Genomic DNA, 24,621 nt, shown 5'->3' on the forward strand with positions numbered 1-24,621 from the left:
TGTTTTTGCTAGTCCCGAGTGATGCCGAGCCGTGCGCTTCCCCGACACGCTGCTTCCGAAGGTGGAGGCTTGAAATGTCCTTGCAGTTCAAGGCATGTTATTGCAACCTAGTTGTTAATCGTCGTGTCACTCCCAGTGCACTAAACGTATGGCACAGCATTCATGTCGGTTTAGAGGATGCATTTGACATTGTGATGGAGTTTCAGTTTATTTCTTTAATAAGTGTATATACATGCTTACACAAGTATACAGGAGGAGGTCCCAGAGCATGTGGCTGAAAGCGGACCTGCTGTCAGAAAATGTATACATTTGTGCAAATATACAGCGTAAAACAGTAATATATTAGTCACTAAGTGGAAGATTATGCAAAGTAAATGTAGTACAAACTGCTAAATAATATAAAATCAATAACTAATCATAGAATTATAACAGTAGTTAAGGCATTCACAACAGAACAAACCAAAAATATTTATAAAGGCTACAAGTGAAAAAAACTAGAAAGAAGGAAAAAGAAATGCACAGGGGTGAAGTGAATAGCTTAGTTATGTGGATTATTTTGGCTATCTAGTAGAAAAGTGAATGTTTCCTTGAAAAAACCTAAAGACAAAGAGCGCTTGACATCTAGTGGGAGGCTGTTCCAAATAGACAATGTTATGAAATGTCCAGATTGTTTTCCATAATTAGTATGTATTAGTGGCAATAATAAATCGTTGTTAGCTGCAAATGTTCATGTTGATATCAGCATATCTGTAACATCCGAGCATCTATTCTCACATGCTGGTTGTGTGGTGATTTAAAGAAAGTGTTGGTTTCACCCAAACATCCTAGCCACTTGACATTGCTTATCTCTGTAGAAAGGAGCACGGTTTAAAATTGTAAACCAGTAATTTTCTTTTCCCCTGGGCATATTGCAATTGCTTTCATATTTTAGTTGGACATCACCATTCACTTTTGCCATTTTTATTATTTCTTGTACTGTACAGGGATTCACTAGTGTCAATGTCTTGTATAATTCTGCTCTAAGTACCCTTTTATAACACACATTATTTCTTTTCAAAGGCCACAAGTGCCAACATGATCTTGTCTTAAACAAATTAAAGATTATTCTTTATCAAACTTTATACACTGCATTTCTAACTTGGTTCCACCTCTCAAACATTAAAATAGGGTCTTGCAAGAGTAGATAACTCTATTTCAACCTTTTTAATGTGACCCTCAAAAATTTCGAGTAGTTGATGAAAAAAAACTGCATTGTAAGCGATTAATCACGTAAAGGATAAAGTGATGAACAATTAATCGTTAATCAAAAGAATGAATTAAACGACCATCCCTATTTCCCGCGTATTGCTGATATTTCAAGAAAAGGTGTTTCAGAAACACTTAAAGGTATGCCTTCTATACTAGCCTCCTCTTTTTCTTGTTTCTCAGGAAATGAAGACAATGCTTTATGGGGCGGTGGAAAGAGCCCCATCTGCCGAAGGTGAGCTTTGCTCTTCGCGATTTATGCAGCATTTATATAGCCAAGCAGCGTTTTGATTCTCAAGATTAATGGTTGGTGGCTGATTTTGTCTTGGAATTTCCCACCGCTGGCTTTGTGATTGTGCGCTTATCCACTGCTGAATGGCCGTATCGGATAAGTGCACGACGCTATGTTAAGTGATTCACGTCTTAATGTCGTTCACATGGTGTCATATAGGCAGAGTTAATGGTATTTATCTTTAATGGCACATATTTAATGTTCCTTGCACAACTTATTTGCCCATGAAATGTCTGCACTCGACACCCTTTCTTTCCAGGGTTGATACACTTACTAATGGTGATAGCATTTACTGGGCTCATGTTTTGGCATGCTCTGTTTCTGCCAGAAATGTGGTGTCCATCCCAATTTTCCGACTGAACTACTCGCTGCCTCTTCATACCTCTTAAATACCCAATTTCTGTGTACAGGCCTCTCTCTGACTTGTGTGCAGATGGGGGGGGGGGGGGGGCGCTGTATCCTGCATGTGTACCCTAACTCAGCTAATCAGAACTTCAGCAGCAGACAAAAGGGACATGTGCACTAGGTTGGACACTCACAGAGTAACCCCCCTCCCTCCTGCTTGTAAGCATATTATTATCACAGGTAAAAAGACAGAATTTTTAGCTGCCCTGTCTTCTAAGCTGTGTTTGTAAAAAGGTCTGCAGGCTCAGGCCACCAACTAAACTGCTTTCACCTTAACATTCATGCTTTAACTCGTAGCTGGCCGCAGGGTCTCAGGTGCTCGGCTATATTTGATCATAGATATACTGTTTCGTGATTGTGAAAGGAGTCGTTCCATGCCTTTGCCGCTATCTTTCCACTACAATCTTTCCCGCTACAAAAATTACTAAAGGGAACTCTGGCACTGCAATTGTACAGCTACCGTGTGAATGACTGGTAGTAATTGCCGATTTCATTGTGCAGGTGGGCTTCTGTCTAGCTGCTCTGAGGGGCAGCTTTTGCAGTTTCTTTCATCAGTTTTAGTAGAAGTAAAAGGCCATTGTCTTGTATATTATTATATTGTAGTTTGTTTAATCTTCGTGTTTGGGCTACAGATGTTCTTGTTGCCTTACTTATTATTCATGGTCTTTGTAAGTTTAAAGGGAATCATATTTTTCTAAATGCATGAGGGCGATAAATTCCTGTCAGAATGCATAATCGTTCAAAATTATTGCACTTATATTTCAATAGTATTTGGTTCAAAATGATCAATTTGCAAAGTGACCAATTTGTTTGATGCCAGGAGGACAAATTTTAGGTGAATTCATGTACTACCCGTGAGTTGCATGTTGTTTAAATCACTGTATTGCAGCTCTCGTACACAATAGCACCCGAGTTCCCTCTAGTAATTTTGTAAGGAACGCTATGCATTAGAGACCCCATTTGTTGAGTGATTTGTACAGTGGTAAGAATTGTCTGGCCCCTTCAGTCTTGATTCAATTCAATTCTTTCAATTCTTTATTTATTTGCAGACATAGAACATACAGAAATTCCAGAACTGGTTGGACCCATAGCCACAGGCTAGTTGCGGGTCCAATGAAAAATGAATAACGATTGCAAGTACAAAGCAAATAAGATAAATCACGTGCATACACATATTCGTTGCATACTATTAAATTGCACGTGCGTACACAATGAAATGCGAAACAGTGAAAAGCATGTTATACTATTAAACATTTCTAAGTAAACACAATACACTAGTTAGGAGGATTGCAGGCAAGTTCCTGCATTATTATGAACATACATTATTAATCTTGACAAAATCGAAACACCAAGATATGTTCAACAGGTGTCAGTGAGTTTGTTAAAGAAAAGAAAGGACATCATGATTGTTAACATTGAAAAGCATTATTGAGGCTAAGCAAGTACTTCTTCAGCACGGATGAAAAATTATTTGCTTGTTTTATTTCTGCTGGTAGTTTATTCCAAATTTTTGACCCTGAAAAGTGTAGCGAACGTTGTTCGTAAATATTTTTAGTTGGATGAAGATTAAAATTACCGCACGTTTGATTTCTGGTCGCCCAAAAAGATTAATAAAATATAGAAACATGAAAAGGCAGATTGTGTTTAACAATGTTGAAAACACACGCGGCAATTCTTAATTCGTGTATCTTATCATACGGCAAAACTTTCATTCTATTAAAGTCAGACTTGGTTTATGTAACATGAATGAGTAATTATTCTCAGGGCGCGTTTTTGAAGTTTGAGTACAGGTTCAAGATAAGTTTTGTATGTCTCGTACCCCATGATTCATTACAATATGTGTTATGGCTATGGATGAGTGTGAAATATAAAATACGCAGTGTGTTAGTATCGAGATTATGCTGTGATTGTGAGAGTGCATAGCATCCTGATGCGAGCTTCTTACAAACTGCGTTTATTTGTTCTTGCCAGTGCAGATTGCTGTGAAAAATCAGGCCAAGATATTGAAATGAGTTGACTTCATCTAATGGAAAATCGTTTATTTCTAAATCTAATGATTTAGCAGGAAAGGTATTGTTATGCGTTTGAAATACCACATATTTGGTTTTATTAACGTTAATCTTAAGTTTGTTCATTGAAAACCATTCACTTGCTTTTTTCAACTCTTCGTTTGCTTTAGTTTCCAGATCACAAATGTTATTGGCTGTTACTACAATACAAGTGTTGTCGGCGTACATAAGGGCTTCACTTGTACCAAAAATAAGTGGGAAGTCGTTAATGTATAATGAAAATAAAAGGGGTCCAAGGACGGATCCTTGAGCGACTCCAGTGCGCGTATGCTTAGGTGATGATGTAACATTGTTCATTCTGACTACTTGCACTCGTTCATGAAGGTAGTCAGTAAGAAGATCTAATGAGCTACCGCGGAAACCATAATGTTGTAGTTTATGTAGGAGTATGTCGGGATCAACTGTATCGAATGCTTTTTTTAGGTCCAGGAATATGACACACACAAGTATATTATTTTGCAAAGCTACATTAATCATTTGAGTTAACGTTAACACTGCTGACAAAGTTGAATGATTCGGACGAAAGCCATGTTGCTGTGGGCACATAACCTTGTACTTATCAATAAATTTTAACTGATGCGTTAGAATTTTTTCAAATATAGTATTAATGGTACTGAGCATGGATATCGGCCTGTAATTGCAAGGGTCATTTCGGTCTCCATCTTTGAAGATAGGGACCACCTTAGCAATCTTCAGCTGAGACGGATATCTAGAGGAGTTCACAGAGTGGTTAAACAAATGGCACAGTACTGGCCCTAATATATCTATATTCTCTTTTATCATTCCAATAGAAATACCATCTAGTCCAGAGGCTTTAGAGGCTGACATCTTACTGACTGTTGCCATCATTTCTTCAAGTTAAATGGTATACATAACGAAAGTGTTAGGTACGGGAGGGACTCTGCAAGATAGATATATTTTCTGATTCACTAAACTTTTCAGCCAGGGATGGACCGATACATGCGAAGTATGTGTTAAAATTCTCTACAACGTCTTTATCAGTGGTTTCGGGAAGCACAGTTAGCTTGCGTTGTTTTCCTATGATTTCGTTTATAATTTCCCACAGCTTTTTTGTGTTACCAGCGGTCTGTGTAATTAGGTGAGCATAATAGGCCCTTTTGCGCGATTGAATCATAGCGACAGACTTATTCTGCTGTACTTTGAATTGCTGTAAGTAGTATATATTATCTTTATTATGACGCCATTTGTCATGCCAGTATTCTTTGGTCTTAAGTGTTTGAAGTATGTGCTCTGTCATCCAAGGGCACATGGGCGTATCATGTCGACCCTTCGAGACTTTGCGATTACTCCTATCTACGGCGATATTGAGATATGCAATTAGGTTAGTTATTTCAGTGTCGATATCCTCGTTCGAAATTTCACTGAAATTAATGTGAAGGATTTCTTCTCGTAATATCTTGTAATCTATTTTCATTGCAATGCTGTTTCTTATTTCTTTGGTACTAGTTGGATGATCTAAAGCGGCAAAGATAGGTAGATGATCAGAAATTGGCTCTAGGTAAATGCCTCCGGTGACCCCCGTGTCTACATTTGTTAATGCGTTGACAATTAATCAAATCCCTTAGTTATACGCGTCAGTGACGTAATTAAATTACGATAATTGTAAGATTGCAACAAATAGCTATAGCCACGGTTATGCATGTTATACGTGTTTATGTTCATGTCGCCTACTATAATCACTGGTTCATTTCGCTGCTTTGACACAGCGCAGAAAATTGTTTCCAGCTTATAGAGAAATCCTGCGAGGTTACTGCTAGGTGGCCGATAAACTTCACCAATGACGACGTCACACTCTAGCCGAATGAAAAGGGATTCAATATCATTGCAACTATATGTGGCCGCTGCAACTTTACAATACGATATATTATGTTTTACAAACAATGCAATGCCACCCCCGCGTGAATGTGAGTCGCGCGCGTTTGATTCTGTTCTTTAACCTGGAAGACTGATTATTTCACTTTTCCGCAGCCACGTCTCAGTTGTTGCAATGACACTGAACGAATGTGCATGTAGCAACAGGAAAGCAGAAAGCAAGTCTATGTATTTATTAATACTACGGATATTACAATGAAGAACTGATGTAGATTTTGCTCTACAAAGATTGTTAATCTTTTTGATTGAATAAGCCATTGTTAACGAATAGGCTGTGCAGTTATAACAATAATTAAACTGTTTCTGCTAAGTCTTCTTCACGTGTTAGATGCACTACTCTGGAGCTCTCGGATTTCCACATTAGTATTTTCCCCTCAGAAACCCATGCAAATTTTCATCCTTTCTCTCGTTTTTGTTGGATGGCTTTTCCAAGCAAGATATTGTTTTCGGGGCACAAGTGTTCGTTTATGTAAACTGGATCGCTATTCTGAAAACCCAGCATGGCTGTATTCAGTTGCTTCTTTTTGGCTGCCTTCAACAGTTTGTCACGAACTGATCTGGGTGTGAACTTCATAACTTCGTTTGGAGGCGCATTGTTCTTCGATGGGACGCGGTGAGCTACGTGAACGTCACTGTCAGAAAGCTGGACGCACAAAGAAGATGCGACTTTTCCAATTGTTCCGAGGACGTCTTCATTGTCAGCCTTTGGTATACCTTTTAATCCAAGGTTATTGCGCCTGCTGTACTGCTGTGTTTGTTTGTTTGTTTGTTTATTGACAAAACAACGCTCAAGAGCGGTTTGTCTTGGTGCCAAGGCAAAAGGCGGCACTAAAAGCCACCTGACTAGGCCTTTGACACCAGACAGCACACGCAGCACACAACATGAGCGCAACATGCTTCAAAACACACTGCAAAATATCAAACACATACAAATAAAAATGCATGTACAGAGTATCAAACACGATAAAGCAAGATAAGGAAGAATGACAGAATTAGCTAACACATTCATCATCAACAAGACACAGAACTATTAAGGCCAATGGACTACAATTGGACTTGAAGAGAACAAAACAAATGTACAACAAAATTACAACTGTTGGAGGAAATACATTTTAGTTAGTTTTCTGAAGGCAAGCAAGGAGGGAGCACTCTCCATTGTATCTAAAAACGATGGATAACAATTCAGTAGGTTCGGAATTTGCCATTTTAATAATTGCACACCGTATCTAGTTCTCGTTTTAATCTTTACAAAGTTTTTATTTTTGAAATAATATGGTGTCTCTGTATTTGTATATGTATGAAAAAACAGGTCGCGATTTGCTTTTAATTCGAGAAATATCAATTTCAACAAACGCTGTTTATATACCATTTCTATGTCAAGTATCCGGTTCTCGGCAAAGTATGGGGATGTATGATCACGACGAGATAGGTTTTGATAAATCGTATACTTCTGCATTATGTGTAGGCGTTCCAAATTATACTTTGATGTAACCCCCCAAACTAGTAGACAATATTGCATACGGGAATGTACAGTACTAAAATAAAGTTGCCGTTTTAATCTTATTGGCAACAACGTCCGAAATCTATTTAGCATTCCAATTGATTTAGCAATGATACCTTTTATAAAATTCACGTGACTTGTCCATCGAAGATTTTCATGAAATATTACCCCTAAAAACTTGACTGGGTGACCTCAAATCTTTTTTAGGTCACCCATTGCTTCAATAAATTTAGAGGTCATCTCAACGAGCACCTTTGATACCTCTTCAATGCTAGCTGGCGCCTTTTCAACCAAGGCTTTAGCAATATCTGACAGAGCGTCAGTCTTGCTAGAAGCCATTTTTACAGTTAACTAGGCACACTTGCAAACCTTAACACAACCGGGTAAACACTATAGAGACACACTTTGGTACACAGTGGCAGCAGTGACAGCAAAACTTCAGAAGAGGTTTAAGGAGGCAAAAGAAAAGAATGCTAACCTGCAATGGGAAGCAGGAACCGTTTAGCAGATGCACAGTCGATGCTGTCACTGCTGCCAAACGATGTCTCTCCAGAGCATTGCTGTATTTATAGGCTGTAAGTTGGTCATGAGATCCTGGCGCCGTTTCAATAGGAACGATCCGGCTTTGCGCAGTTGCCCAGCTCAGTCATTCGTCACCTTTATCGCAGGCCGGTTCACCAGCGATGCTGATACGGTTTTCGGGCTTTCGTGGGCGCCACATCTGCAATGTGAAGCAGGAACTGTTTAGCAGATGCACAATCGATGCTGTCACTGCTCCTGTTTTATTACGCCTGTTGATATCTACGCCCATGTTGTAGTTGTTACTATATCTGGCTTCTGTGCTAGAGGTCCTCTGATCGAATCCAGGCGTCGGACAATCTTATTTGTGTGTATTTATTAATTTATTACAGTACATTTGCTGTAAATGTAATTTTCAAAGAAGCTGTTTGAAGTCATAAGGACCCAGTTTGGGCAAATCCATGGACTAGCCATCATTCCCATGCCGGCTGAACCACCCTTCCTGAAGCTCCTGTAGACACCAGAGTTACCTCTAGCAATTGTTGTAGGAAGCTCTATCTACTCTCAATCTATTGCTCGACCGTGAAATTTGCGTCGCAAGAGGGATTGCTCGACTCCAGGGAGGGAAAGCGGAAGTTATGCTAACCAACTTCAGCCAAGAGTTTAAGCACATCAACAAGGGCACGACAATCGCGTACATCGAGGAAATCGTGGAAACGAGCAATGCCTTTGTCCTCTCGGATTCTGCCGCATCTCCCCCGATGAGCATAGTCCCCGAACCAGACTTCGACGTGAATCCAAGTCTTCCTATGAGTAAGCAGCAACAGATCAGAAGTCTTCTCCGACGATACAAAGACTGCTTTTTGACGTCATCGAGGATTCGACAAACACCAGTTGTAAAGCATAGCATAATAACCGAAGAGTGTGCTCGACCACTCCGCCAGAGCCCTTACCGAGTTTCTATGCGAGAGCGTGAAGCTATTAGGCAACAAGTCGACGAAATGCTGCGCGATGACATCATCCAGCCGTCGAAAAGCCCGTCGGCATCTCCTGTAGTCCTGGTGAAGTAAAAGGACGGAACCCTACACTTCTGCGTCGATTATCATCGACTGAACAAGATCACGAAGAAGGACGTATACCCCCTTCCACGGATAGACGATGCATTGGATCGGCTCTCTAATGCTAAATACTTCTCGTCGATGGACCTCAAGTCTGGCTACTGGCAAATAGAAGTCGACGAGAGAGATCGCGAAAAGGCCGCCTTCATTACGCCAGACAGCCTCTACGAATTCAAGGTCATGCCATTCGGACTGTGCTCTGCGCCTGCAACGTTTCAGCGCGTCATGGACACGGTGTTAGCAGGATTGAAGTGGCAGACGTGTCTTGTTTACTTGGATCACGTCGTTGTCTTCGCCGGAAATTTCGACGATCATCTTAGGCAGCTTGCGACAGTATTAGAGGCCATCAAGTCATCAGGGCTCACTCTGAAGCCGGAAAAGTGTCGCTTCGCCTGCGATGAGCTTTTGTTCCTAGGCCACGTCATCAGCAAAGCTGGAGTACGCCCCGACCCGCAGAAGACAGCAGCCATCGCAAAGTTCCCGCAGCCAATCGACAAGAAGGCAGTCCGCAGATTCCTTGGCATGTGTGCCTATTATAGGCGCTTTGTAAAGGACTTTTCACGCATCGCAGAGCCGCCAACACATCTAACCAAATGTGATGAACCAAATGTTCAAGTGGGAAACGCCGCAGGCCGATGCATGTCAAGAACTCAAATGACGCATGCAGTCGTCGCCGGCACGTGCACACTTCGACGAGGATGCCGATACCGAAATCCACACTGACGCCAGTAGCCTAGGCCTCGGTGCCATCCTAGTCTAGAGGAAAGACGAACTTGAACGGGTGATATCTTACGCTAGCCGGTTGCTGTCAAAAGCGGAAGGCAATTATTCTACGACTGAAAAGGAATGCCTCGCCATCATTTGGGCTGCAGCGAAATTCCACCCTTACCTCTATGGCAGGCCATTCGAAGTCGTCAGCGACCATCACGCGTTGTGTTGGCTAGTTAACTTAAAGGACCCTTCAGGACGGCTGGCGCGGTGGAGCCTCAGACTGCAAGAATATGACGTCACGGTAATATACAAGTCCGGAAGAAAACACTCTGACGCCGACTGCTTATCACGCGCCCCCATCGATCTCCCGCCGCAAGACGACGAGGACGGCGCATTCCTTGGAATAATAAGCGCGGAAGACTTCACTAAACAGCAATGAGCAGACCCGGAGCTAAAAGGCCTCGTCGAGTATTTGGAAAGGAACACCGACGTTGTCCCTAGGACATTTAAGCGCGGGTTGTCTTCATTCATGCTATAAAACAACCTGCTCGTGAAGAACTTCTCACCAGTCCACGCCAGCTACCTTCTTGTTGTACCGTCAGCGCAGGACGCGCCAGCATGTATCGGAAGTTTCTAGAATGTTATTGATGCTTCCATCCGCTGTCTGTGACCAAACCTTATGTAATCTGATCGCATGTGTGCGCGACGCGAATGATGTAGAACTTTGTGGAAAGCACGTGGGTCCCAGCGATTACTCTGGAACATTCGACGACTGATGTATAAAAGCCGGCGCGCTTGACCCGCTGATCAGATTTTCCACGATCGCCGACCATGTTCGCTGCTATCGTTGTGCTATAAGTGTAGCCTGTTTTTGTGGGCACAGGTTCGCCCAATAAAAGTTAGTTTTGTCTTTCACAGTATTGCTGCTGTGTTCTTCAACGTCACCACCATGTGACAATATTTAGGGTCCATTTAAGGCATTAAATATTTCAAATTGTGGGCATGAGCACATGGCATTGAACAGAAGGTGCTTGACCTGCTTTCTCTTGTGGATTGGAGTGTAACTCCGTGGTACAGTAATAATGATATGTTTGTATATTGTTTAAGATTGCACGGCAAAGCATAAGATGGGAACAAGACACATATTGTATGTAGCAAGTTGTGCTGTATTATGCTAAACACCATAGGTGGAAACTTTTCATTTTTTCGGCCCCACCAGCTTTCCGAACCCCACCCATATATATACAGAGTGACCCACATAACTTGAGCCAAGACTCTCAAAATGGAAGGCGTGTTGGAAGTGAATTGAACCGAACGCATTCGCAATAGCCTATAGTAACTCAGACAATTTTTGTTTTCCACATAACTAATTAAGTTTAATTACCCAACTTCTTAATTATTGGCTGAGGACCCCAAGTATGACACGCCGATTTGTATAGCACCTTCAGAAACCACCTGTCACGATCCACCCGGGTTCGTGAACAAGGGAGGGCTCGAGGCACCCTCCGTTAGACGGACGCTCCGCAGCGTGGTGGTGCTGAACGATGACTGACCGCCGAGCAGCCATGCTCGTCGGTGTTTATTGCGGTGCGGTGACCAATGTTGCCTGCCGAGCTTAGCATGCCACCGATCCTAGCGGCAGTCGAACATTATGCCTGAGGAAGCGTCACATGCTTGCTACACCACCGATCGAGTTGTTTCCTTTACAATACGTCTCACGTAGTCCTTTTTTCTGGGTTTGCAAAGAAAGCCTGCAAAATATGAAAAAAGCCACCTAACGGAGCACTTGCGCAGTGGTATCGTGCTGCTGTCAAGCATGTGTTCGGTGAAGAAAGCCAGCTCCCATGGGATGACGGCGAAAATGCATGCTGCTGGCCGAGCGCTGCCGATGAGACAAAGAACGCCCTGCCCCGTCCTCATCGCCAGTCACGATGCAGCTGACCTTGTTCACCGAACGCACGCTTGAGAGCAGCACAATACCACTGCACAAACGCTCCGTCACGTGGCTTTTTCCATATTTCGCTGGCTTTCTTCTAATATTTACTTTAAAAAATTTAATTTGTTGCAATCTTCTCAATTAGGTTCTCGCACTGGTAGTTCGACTAACTCAGCTTTAATATTCCTAATCGACTACATTCGTCACTCGATTGATACGGGTAACTTCGTTGGTTCGGTATTTTTGGACTTCACTAAAGCTTTCGATACGATTAAGCATAACATACTTTTTACTAAGCTAGAAGCCCTGGGAATTACCGGGGCAGTACGAAAGCTCCTGAAAAGTTACCTGCGTGATAGAGAACAAACAGTATGTTTTGGAGGTGCTTACTCAGATACTGAAGTTATTAATGCGGGTGCACCACAAGGCTTTATACTAGGTCCCTTACTATTTATTTATATTAATGATTTATCCACTTGTCTTAAAGCGGCACATTGTGTACTATACGTAGATGATACTACTATCTCGTTAATAAAGGGAAAATCAGAGATCCACCTGTCCGTAGCTATTGCTACAGAGGAAACCCATACAGGTTCCTCGAAAGAAAAGCCTCGAAGTTGAAGAGAAAAAAAAAAGAAAATAAATCCACCTGTCCGTAGCAATTGCTACGGACAGGTGGATGTCTGATTTTCCCTTCATTAATTACTTCTCTTCACCTTGCGGCTTTCCCTAGAACTATTCTCAATACTATCTCGTTGCATGACGATCCTTTAACAACCTTAATCCTTAAACTAAACAATGAGCTTGACCATATTGTTGCATGGTGTTCTTCCAATCATTTAATTATTAATCCTATTCATGATTTTCCATTCTAGCTAAAGAATACTACCGAGATAACTCTAGATGGTCATCACATTCCCATCACTGACTGTGTATCATTCTTGGTCATCAAATTAGATTCCAACCTAAATTTTTCTCAACGCATTGCCTTCATGAAGCAAAAGTGTACCTTCGGTATTAGAGCATTAATCAAATCAAGAGCATATTTCTCCAAGGACGCATTATTAGCATTATCCTTTGCTTTTATTCACAGTCACATTAATTACGGCATTGTTTCCTGGGGAAACACATATCACTATCATACCTCGTATATTCAGCACTTACAAAACCAAGCAGTATGCATTATCACTAACAGTTGGTTTTAACGAGTGCTACTCTATTACTTCGTGAAAATAACATCCTTGTTGTAATGAACTTGTTCAACTCATCATCATCATCAGCAGCCTGTTTTATGTTCACTGCAAGATGAAGGCCTCTCCTTGCGATCGTCAATTACCCCTGACCTGCACCAACCGATTCCAACTAGCGCCTGCGAATTTCCTAATTTCATCGCTTCACCTGGTCTTCTGCCGTCCTCGACTGCGTTTCCCTTCTCTGTGACCCCAATGGTCCAACAGTTATTTAACTGGCGCATTACATAACCTGCCCAGCTCCATTTTTTTCTCTTGATGTCAATCAGAATATCGTCTATACCCATTTGCTCTCTGATCCAAACCGCTCTCTTTCTGTATCTTAACATTATGCCTAGCAATCTTCGTTCCATCGCTCATTGCGTGGTCTTTAACTCGTTCTCAAGCTTCTTTGTCAGTCTCCAAGTCTCTTCCCCATTTGTCAGCACTGGTAAAATGCACTTATTGTGCACCCTCTTTTTCAATGATAATGGTAAGCTTCCAGTCAGGAGCTGACAATGTCTGCCGTATGTGATCCAACCCATTTTTATTCTTCTATGAACGTTTCCCTTTTTGTGGATTAGTATAATGTTTGCATTCTTCCAGCTTTCTGGGACCCTTGCAGTCGATAGACACTTCGTATAGAGGGCCGCCAGTTTTCCAAGTATTATGTCTCCTCCACCTTTGATTAAATCAACTCTTATTCCATCTTCTCCTGCCGCTCTTCCTCGTTTCATGTCTTGTAAGGCCCTTCTGACCTCGTCGCTAGGTAGAGGAGGAGTTTCTGTATCCTGTTCATTACTGTTTCTATTTGAGGTATCCTTACTCCTCTGGGTACTATACAGGTCAGTATAGAATTCTTCCTGTTCTTTTACTATATCTTCGAGATTGCTGATATTACCCTGCTTATCTTTCAGTGCATACATCTTGGTTTTTCCTATGCCAAGTTTCTTTCTCACTGATTTCAGGCTGCGTCCATTTTTTACGGCTTCTTCAGTCTTTCTTACATTATAGTTTCGAATATCATTTATTTTCACCTTGTTGATCAGTTTTGACAGTTTGTGGGTTCTATCTTATCTCTTCAGTTGGACACTTTCCAGGCTGTCTACCAACCGGGAAAACTGGGAATTCTCAGGGATTTTGAATAGTCTGGAAATTACTCAGAGAAAACTAGGGGAATTTGTGCTTCTATCGGGGAAAATTAGCTGTAATTTTATTGAAAGCAAACGAAAGTCAAGGTAGTTGCTGGCTCAAGTAACAGAGGGGTCGTAACGAATTGTATTTTGACGCCGTGTCTTCGGCTGGAGGAGTTTCCAGTGTGCGATCAACGACCGACTTTCCGGACGCCTGATAATTCGGACAGCTTCGTGGTGCCACCACGTACCCCACAGACTCAATGTATATCATCATCATCATCATCAGCCTGGTTATACCCACTGCAGGGCAAAAGCCTCTCCCATACTTCTCCAACTACCCCGGTCGTGTATCAACTACCCTGGTCATGTAGACGCAGCGGTGGCGTAGAGGTAGAACACCCGCCTCGCATGCAAGAGGTCCGTGGTTCGAATCCTGGTGCCGCACAATTTTCCACCGGATTAAAAAAAACAAAAATCCGCGTGTTGATAAAATTGCATAAACAGGCCTGGAGTGTGGCCTGATCCCGGTGACCAGAACCGGTAACGCACTCCCTCACCAGAGCAGGATTGGCCACCCTGGTGCAGTACTTGGCCACAACCTCCTATATGAACACAACAATCAATGTATAAGAACGGCTGAAATTTCGGACGCACGAACGCTTCGCCGTCCAACTTTCTGGACTTTTTGGCATGACTGCAAGTCCGAAGCGGCATTAATCAAAGCCACCATTGCCGCCGTTTTGATTACCTTGCCGCCTTGGACCGGCGCTCTCAGACGCAGATCTGCTGGCAGCCGTAGCCACTACCGCAGCAAACGCTAGACGGTTGCTTCGACATTCTCTAGTAAGCTTCTTGCCGTTCAGCGCCATGTTTTTCATTGAAAGAAATCGCCACTGTCTGCAACGGCACTGACTCCGCCGTTGTGATCCTTGCGATTGGCTTCAAAGCTCGGAAAGCATGGCGCGTTGCAGAATGCCATGTCCCGAAAGTCAGCTTCGCCTCAATGCAGCAATGTCACGCGCTGAAGCATACGCGAAAGTATTGCAGTGAATCATAATAAGCGTGGGAGGGGGCAATTGTCACGGGACACAGTATGTATTCCTTAATTGTACACGCGTCTACACACCATCTCCTGTCACAGTACGAGCACTGATATGCCTAATAAGTGCACTGGCAGGCCTTTTCGGATATGCCTGTGGCGCTTTGAGCCCCTAAGGGCAGTAAAAGTGACGCATTAATTTTTTCGAACTGCCTGATTTTTCTGATGTTTTCACGGCCCCTACGGAGTCCGAAAAATTTGACTGTAAATCTGACCAAGAGGATCGTTGAAATGGTCCGTGGGACGAACGGGCGGTGGAGGAGGACGTGAACAGAAAGGACTTATGCATTGAGGAATAAACAGGAAAGGAAGCGTGCCACCGCTTCTTTCAAGGAGCTTGAGTGTTGACTGATACCCACTGTGGTTGCTCAGTGGCTATGGTGTTGGGCTGCTGGGCACGAGGTCATGGGATCGAATCCCGGCCACGGCGGCCGCATTTCGATGGGGGCGAAATGCGAAAACACCCATGTACTTAGATTTAGGTTCACGTTAAAGAACCCCAGGTGGTCGAAATTTCCAGAGTCCTCCACTACGGCATGCCTCATAATCAGAAAGTGGTTTTGGCATGTAAAACCCCATAATTTAAATTAAATTTTTTAGTGTTGACTGATGCCGAGATGCAGGTGTCCCTCATCCAAAGCAAAATAAACTCTTTAGAGCAGTGAAACGCTACGCTGAGGCATTGTGCGTGAGATGAGAGTATGTCAGGATAGTTGAGGTTGACCCACCAGCTATTGAGAGAGAATTTCACTTGCAATAAAGTTCGGACCTCATACCAATGAGCTTGGTATCAGTTGATAGAAATAGCTCACATCCCCTTAGGTCACGCGGTCCACATTTGTGGACGTGGCATATTTTTGCCATATCTGTGCAGTGGTAGCAAGGAATAGAGCACAAACATTAAGCTTATTGAACATTCTGATAGCCTAAATTACTTCCATTTTATTTCGAAGCGATGTGTATCATTACAGAGTACTGCTTTCGTGAAGGCACTACAGTGTTTTATGTGACATTTGACGTGGAGCATGTCGGTATCAACCTTGAAATATATGTATTTTTTCTTTCTTGACATGCTTGAAGCCAATGAATAACTCGTGCATGTAATTGGAGCGGAGGATATAATCATTTTTATGAAGAAATGTGGCATGACTGACTTTAAGTTATTCAAATATGTAGTTACTTTGTATTTACAATTACTCATAATAAAATGCTATAAGAGTCACTTTGTTCCTTTCAGTGAAGTCTCAAGCAACATCTATGTTTCACGCATGTATCGACAGTCATTCATGATTCGTGACTGAAGGGGATATTCGAAAATATTTATTTTCACATGGATCTCCTTTTTATTCGTATTTGATAATGTACAATTCAATTAGCAATGAGTCTTGCTGACTTTCGTAAGGGTATCTTTTTCGCTATGCACTTTACTAACCCCTGCCTTCTGATTTCTTTTTGAATAAAATGAATGCTACTCCTTACTATTCAAACTGGATTAAGCCAATTTGTTTATCTTTTAGCATGATTACTAGAGAGTGACAGCATCGGGCAACAAGGTGTCAGCCTGTCTTGACATTAAACAAGTTTCTGCATCAGTCAGGTAATTTTGCAAAGCCGCTCAGGGAAAACCTGGAAAACTCACGGAATTTGGAAATCTAAACTTGGTAGACACCCTGCTTTCATTCTTTGTCTTTTCTTTATTAGGTCTTTTGCTACTTGGGAGAGCTTGCCTACTGGTTGCCTTGGTGCCTTGCCTCCCACTTCAAATGCTGCCTCTGAAGCCAGCCTAGTTACGGTTTCATTCATTATCTCTATGTCATCTTCATCTCTCTGTTCTAAGGCTGCACATTTGTTTGCAAGTATCAGCCTGAATTTGTCTGCTTTTACCCTTACTTACTCTAGGTTGACCTGTTTCTTCTTGACCAGTTTTACTCTTTCTGTCTTCAAATTGGGGTGAATCCTAGCCCTCACTAACCCATGATCACTGCACTTTACCCTTCATATCACTTCTACATCCTGCACTATGCTGGGATCAGCAGAAAGTATGAAGTCATTTCATTTCTTGTTTCACCATTAGGGCTTTTCCAGGTTCACTTTCTGTTGCTACGCTTCCTGACAAAGGTGTTCATTATTCGAAGCTTATTCCTTTCTGCGAATTCTACCAGCATCTCTCCTCTAGCATTCCTAGCATCGATGTCGTAGTTGCCGATTGCTTGTTCACCAGCCTGATTTTTTCCCACTTTTACATTGAAGTCACCCATTACTACAGTATACTGAGTTTGCACTTTTCTCATCACTAATTCTACATCTTCATAAAACTGATCTACTTCCTCCTCATCGTGACTAGATGTTTGAGCGTAGGCTTGTACTACCTTTAATCTATGCCTCTTATTAAGTTTGATTAAGACTACAGCTACCCTCTCATTAATGCTGTAGAATTCGTCAATGTTGCCCGCTATATCCTTATGGATTAGGAATCCTACCCCATATTGCTTCTTATCTAGGAGACCTCTATAGCAGAGGACATGACCGTTATTCAGCAATGTGTAAGCCTCACCAGTTTTAATCTCACTAAGGCCGATGATATCCTAAACAATGTCTGATAGTTGCTCAAAGAATCCTGCTAAGCTAGCCTCACTCGAGAGAGTTTGACAATTAAAGGTTGACAGGGCCAGTTTCGATTCGCGGCCTGTCCGGACCCAGGTATTCTTAGCGCCCTCTGCTGCGTTGCAAGTCTGACCACCGCCTTGGTCAGGTGCTCCGCAGCCACTGGGGATGTGACTGAGGGCCATTTCATTGAGATCATTTTATTCGGGAGGTTGTGGCCGAATACTGCACCAGGGAGGCCAATTCCTGTTCTGGTGAGGGAGTGTCTTTGTTCAAGCTTAGTGGGCCTTCCTAATTTGTTTGTACTTGGATTAGTATAGCCCCACTCGCTCACGGCATCATTTGCTGGTGTCAGATGCCACTCCAAGCGGGCAGATGTAGTGCACTGGAGGAGGTGAATTTCAAGCTCATCATCGTCAAATTAGAAAAAAAAGGAACTTGTACAAGGATTTGAACTTCGACTATGGCAACCCGGCATTCCACATAGCTCAGTCAGATAATCCCGTAGGCGGTGAGGCTACCTTATCGCTAACTAGTACACCCCAGAGGGCTCTACGTGCCTAAAAAATTATTTGATTTATCCGCGATAGAAGTGTCTCATTTGAGAAGTACTGCAAACCTTCTCATCACTTTTTCTCTTCCTTTAGCGCTACAATATTTTTTTTTGGGGGGGGTAGTCTCACTAGAAAGTCAGCGTGAGGCATGTCGGTAGAGGCAGTTTAAGTCCATTTAGTGTATCTCAAATGCCTGAATACATGCTTGCATTATCTGTGGTATACAGGTTTTGATGATTGTGACAGGTGGCACGACACAGTATTTCTCAATGGTTGTGACATCGGGGTTTTGGAGTCTCTCTTACACAAGGGGCCATGAACGTGGCTAGATACGGGATATATTTTCGGCGGAATTGAACAGTACTTAAAAGTAGCATGGAAAAAAAAAGAAAACAAGAAAATGCAAATAACTTTCAGCGCTTGCCGCGAATTCATTAGTCGCATCTGGAGGGAGGTGCACTAAACAGTTCACGGTCTTGGCTGCCTGTTTCGTGCATCAGAGAAGTCTTCCTGAACGAGACGGAACTGGTACTGATGCGCCGTGCAAGGCTGAGATGTCGGATGTGAGGAAGGTGCATTGACAGAGGCTTTTGCTCAAAGGCAAATCCTCAGTGGCGAGACGGGCCGCCAAACAATAGTTCTGAGCTGCACGTAAAATAGGCGACCTTGGAAGCGGCCTTGCTCTAGGGTTAGAAAGCACTTATACAACGCCTCCTTTAAGCGACAGCATAAGCTTCTGACTGTGATCAGTTTCATTTCATTTCATTTATTTACTCTCAGGGCCGTCCGGCGTTACAGAGAGGAGTGGGTATACAAGAATGCAAATGGGTATAGAAGAACACATTTGTAGTAGGCAGGTTAATGAAAATGATCATATACAGTAGGCTTAAAGACTTCGGGTACTGCGATGGACACGACGGAGGCAGGAAGGTGGTTCCAGTCCGCGCTTGTCTTCGGAACAAACGAATCAAAATAAAGATTAGTCCTGCAGCTTGGCACGCCAACTTTGAACCGGTGGTCCATGCGGGATGAAAAGTAAGTAGGAGTAATAAAGAGTGATTGCTTAACAGTGTCATTGGTGAAATATATTTTGTGAAAGAGGCATAAACGAGAAATACGACGGCGTAAGGGAAGGTCAGGAAGATTTAATGTTTTCTTCATAAGCGTTACACTGGCTGAACGAGAATAATTAGAAAGTATAAAACGAACGGAACGATTTTGGATGGATTCGAGGGCTTGTATGAGTGATTTGGTGTGAGGATCCCAAACGGAAGAAGCATACTCTAGTTTCGGGTGCACAAGAGTATTATATAGAAGTAGTTTTAGGGACACAGGAGCTAGGGAAAAATTACGGCGAAGGTAACCAAGTGTGCGGTTAGCATTATTAGTGATATGTGCAACGTGCGTTTTCCATGATAGGTTGGCAGTAATGTATACGCCAAGATACTTATAATCAGAGACTGAAGTTAAAGAAGAGTTATTAAGGAAGTAGGTGCATGAAGACTGGTTAGGCGTCCGCGTTATTTTCATTGCTTTGCACTTACCAATATTTAGTTTCATAGACCAGGTGTGACACCAAGTGGATATGTTATCCAGATCAGATTGAAGAATGGCTGCATCAGAAGGTTTAGATATTTGTCTATATATTACGCAATCATCAGCATAGAGTCTAATTTGTGAGTCAATGGAATCGGGAAGGTCGTTAATATAAATTAGAAAAAGCAGAGGACCTAGTGCGGAGCCTTGCGGAACTCCGGAGGTCATGGGGCATACAGGTGAGTCACAGTCATTAAATGAAACGTACTGGGTACGGCCCTGCAAAAAACATTCAATCCACTTCAACAGATTAATATCAAGGTTTAGTTTACTAAGCTTGAGAAGTAGTAGTTGATGGGACACAGTATCAAATGCTTTCGCGAAATCTAAAAAAATTAAATCCACAAATGAAGAACAATCCACAAATAAAGAACAATCCAAAATGGAAAACAAATCATTGGTAAATGCGACCATTTGAGTTTCACAGGAGTGGTGTTTGCGAAAACCATACTGATTAGGTTTGAAGAAACAGTTCGATTTGCGATGTGACATTAGGTTAGAATATATTATATGTTCAAGCAGCTTGCATGGAATTGATGTTAATGAGATAGGCCTGTAGTTGTGGGGGCTATGAACATCACCAGATTTATACACCTTTCCCACCTTCCAGTCATCCGGCAACGTGGCGCTCTGCAATGACTGAGAAAAGACATACAACAGTATAATGGATGAATAAGTCTGAGTGTTTTTCGAAAACATGTAGTTAATACCATCGGTACCAGCTGACGATGAAAGTTTCGCAACTTGAATGAGTTTAGAAATGCCTACCCAGTCGAGAAGGGTAGGGTCCATTTGAAAAGTCGGGTGCAGAAATAACTGTTGGTTATTGGTGCAACATGTGAAAAAGATGATGAAAATGTGTCATTGAGTAAGATACAGCATTGTTTATCTAATACAAAGAATTCTCGATCGTTCTTTAAGCGAACTTCTTCGGACTCGCACATGCCAGTAACATTCCAAAATTTGCGTGGATTTGAAGTAAGTAAAGAGGGAAGGGTTGAATGAAAATGTTTAGCACCGATGAGAGCACGTTTATATTTCGCAGCGGTAGATTGATAAGCCAACAGAACTACTTGTTGGCCTAGTTGGTGCTTGCTAAAAGACATGTTTTTTGCCACAATTGCACACTCACAAAAGAAAGACACATAAAGACAACACGGGCGGTTGTCTTTATGCCCGTGTTGTCTTTGTGTCTTTCTTTTGTGAGTGTTCAATTGCGGCAAAAAAACGTCTTTTGATAAGCCAACCTTGCTCTGTCAGTCATAACTTTTTTGCAGCAGCGGAACATTTGCTTTTTCTTGTTTAGTAAGCATTTTAACGATAAGTTGAACCACGGCGAACGTCTCTTGCTAGATATTCTTCCCAGCGGAATATATTTATCGATGAGCGCTTTGACTTGCATTTGAAATAACCGCCAGTTCTCTTGCATTGTGCGTTCCCAGAACTGCGGCAAGAACTCGTCAACAAATTTTTCCAGAGCAGTATTAATAGCTTGAAAGTCTGCTCTCCCGTAATCTTGGATTATTTTCGAATGTTTCGATGTGCAGCGCGAGTGCTATGGCGTAGTAAAATGGATTGCAAGGTGATCACTTAGACCTGGCAGTAGTGTTAGGGAAGAGACAGAATCGGGATAGTTGGTGAGCACAAGGTCGAGTACATTTGCACACGAAGGGGTAACACGAGTTGGTTCTTGTACGAGCTGGGAAAGATTAAATGTAGAACAGAGGTCAATGAAAGCTATACACTCGGATGAATTAGTAGTTACAATGGGGTTAGAATCGTTCCACTGAATACCTGGAAAATTGAAGTCACCCATAAGAAAAATTGGCGCTTTCGGGTATCGAGACACAACTTTGTTCAGACTATCGTAGAGTTCATCACAGAACGTGGTGGCAAAAAGCGGAGGCCGATAACATGCACAAACAATGACATCGTGATGGTTTAAGGTAATGCATGTACAGAGAAATTCAAGCTCTGATTGGGTCGGGAGAACGTAAGAATTTATGCCTTCAGAAACGGCAATCAAAACAGCACCCCCTGATCGGTTCCTTCGGTCGTGTCTGTACACTGTATATTTCTTTTCACAAGAAAAGAGTTCACAATTCATGACTTTACTTGACAACCAAGTCTCGGTTAAAACAAGGATATCGACTATGCACGTGTCCATTAAACATGATGAGGTATCACGCTTCTTTAATATACTTCTGATGTTCGCAAAAAGGAATGAATAGTCGCCGATTTGCTTCGTCTGAACGGCCGCTGATTTCTAAGTCGGAGCACTATGAGGTTGTGACACACTGGAAGTTGAAGCATTATTGGAGGCATGTGCCCGAGGGAAACCAGCAACGTGTTGCAGATCTGAAGAAGGTACGTGGTTGCCAGATGCAAATGCGCCAGGGGAATCTATTTCACAGACATTATCAGTTTCTTTGCAGTAGACGTAGCATTTTTTATTAATATATAATCGATTATATCTTAGGTTGTAGGGTTGTGTGGTAGCTTTGGCGAAATCGATCAGCTTTTTACGTATCTGCCTCGTTGTTTTACAGAAGTCCTCTTGTAGAGCGACTCCCGTATTTTTCAGTTTAGACCTGTCTGCTAAAACATTCTCTCTTGTTTTAAACAGAGCAAATTTCACAACTATAGCACGATTTCTGCCGGTAACAAAAGAGCCAAGTCTATGCGCTCGTGAAATTGCGTCTGCAGGAAGTTCTAAAGATAGATGATCTGCAAGAACGGCTCGTACGGCTTCTTCAGTGTGGACCCAGCTTTCTGAAGGATTGTCTTTCAGTCCATACATAATTAAGTTTTCACGGCGGGAACGGTCCTCAAAGTCGTCAAGGTGTGCTTGCAGTGCAGCGTTTTCACTTGGCACTTTCTTTGAATCAACGCGGTGAGCAGCAACGCAGTGAACTTCGGGTGCTTCCACATTATGAGTGCCTTCGAGAGCGCTTACTTTCCCTTCAACAGTTGTTAATCTCGTGGCGATATCAGACACTCGTTCTTCCAACAGTTTTTGACTAGCTTTCACCTCGTCAAATGAAAACATCACTTCAGCGTGACGTGCTTCCATCGTACTCACGAGAGCATTTATGGCAGCCAGTACTTCATCATTGCCCTTATCAACTTTATCGGGACCAGGGTTTTGCTCCACATCACCGGACAATAGCAACATCTTCAACACTTGAAAGCAATCCGCAACCAAAAGTATCAAAACATGTGGGCATGGGACGAGCAGCAAGCAGCGATTACTCGAGTGTTTAGAATGCAAGGAATATGAAGTACCAACCTGGATAAAGAAGAAACATGTCTTTAGCCGCGTCTGCATACTTGCTGCCCGCCAACGGCCAGTGAATGGCACGTACGATGCCCGGTCGCTTAAGTACAGCACGTCCGGTGATGTCCTCAATGATGTGGTTGACCAGTCCAGAGGGAGCACTGGTGCTGTTTCCAGGTGGAACTTGGAAACAAGAATTGGATAGTCATCTGCCACCGTCAGCAGCATGTTGCGGGCGATAGTATTCATCTGGTGCACAACGATAGCAGGTTGATCCATCAAGGCAACGCGCCAAGTCCAGGTGAAAGCCAGAAACTGGATAAAGAAGGAACATGTCTTTAGCCGCGTCTGCATACTTGCTGCCCGCCAACGCCCACTGAAAGGCGCGTACGATGCCCGGTCGCATAAGTACAGCACGTCCGGTGATGTCCTCAGTTATGTGGTTGACCAACCCAGAGGGAGCACTGGTGCTGTTTCCAGGCGGAACTTGGAAACCAGAATTGGATAGTCATCTGCCACCATCAGCAACATGTTGCGGGCGATAGTATTCATCTGCTGCACCACGGTAGCAGGTTCATCCGTCAAGGCAACGGGCCAAGTCCAGGTGAAAGCCAGAAACTAGATAAAGAAGAAACATGTCTTTAGCCGCGTCTGCATACTTGCTGCCCGCCAACGCCCACTGAAAGGCGCGTACGATGCCGGTCGCTTAAGTACAGCACGTCCGGTGATGTCCTCAGTGATGTGGTTGACCAGCCCAGAGGGAGCACTGGTGCTGTTTCCAGGCTGAACTCGGAAACAAGAATTGGATAGTCATCTGCCGTCATCAGCAGCACGTTGCGGGCAATAGTATTCATCTGGTGCACCACGATAGCAGGTTGATCCATCAAGGCAACGGGCCAAGTCCAGGTGACAGCCAGAAACTGGATAAAGAAGAAACATGTCTTTAGCCGCGTCTGCATACTTGCTGCCCGCCAACGCCCACTGAAAGGCGCGTACGATGCCGGTCGCTTAAGTACAGCACGTCCGGTGATGTCCTCAGTGATGTGGTTGACCAGCCCAGAGGGAGCACTGGTGCTGTTTCCAGGCTGAACTCGGAAACAAGAATTGGATAGTCATCTGCCGTCATCAGCAGCACGTTGCGGGCAATAGTATTCATCTGGTGCACCACGATAGCAGGTTGATCCATCAAGGCAACGGGCCAAGTCCAGGTGAAAGCCAGAAACTGGATAAAGAAGAATCATGTCTTTCGCCACGTCTGCATACTTGCTGCCTGCCAACGCCCACTCAGTTAGACATTGTACACTTCGCGCAGGAAACCTATTGACGTCCCATTTGCCGCCAAACATTGCAATACATGCAATTTAGCAGTTGCAGATACATGCTCATGATCTACGGAGTACAAAGGAAAACCCACAAAAACGAATATACATACATATA

At 43.0% G+C, this 24,621-nt stretch overlaps 1 protein-coding gene across 3 annotated transcripts in view; it reads left to right on the forward strand.

Annotated features, from left to right (window-relative positions):
* LOC126518482 (solute carrier family 53 member 1) overlaps positions 1–24,621 on the forward strand; it is a 400,674-nt gene that overhangs the window by 13,988 nt on the left and 362,065 nt on the right. For all 3 annotated transcript variants that reach the window (XM_055065054.2, XM_055065055.2, XM_050168268.3), the window contains exon 2: positions 1,429–1,480. In XM_055065054.2, the coding sequence (XP_054921029.1) occupies positions 1,429–1,480 (52 nt within the window). The remainder of the gene's footprint in view (positions 1–1,428; positions 1,481–24,621) is intronic.

Source organism: Dermacentor andersoni, chromosome 1 (assembly GCF_023375885.2).
Source record: "Dermacentor andersoni chromosome 1, qqDerAnde1_hic_scaffold, whole genome shotgun sequence".
NCBI lineage: Eukaryota > Metazoa > Arthropoda > Arachnida > Ixodida > Ixodidae > Dermacentor > Dermacentor andersoni.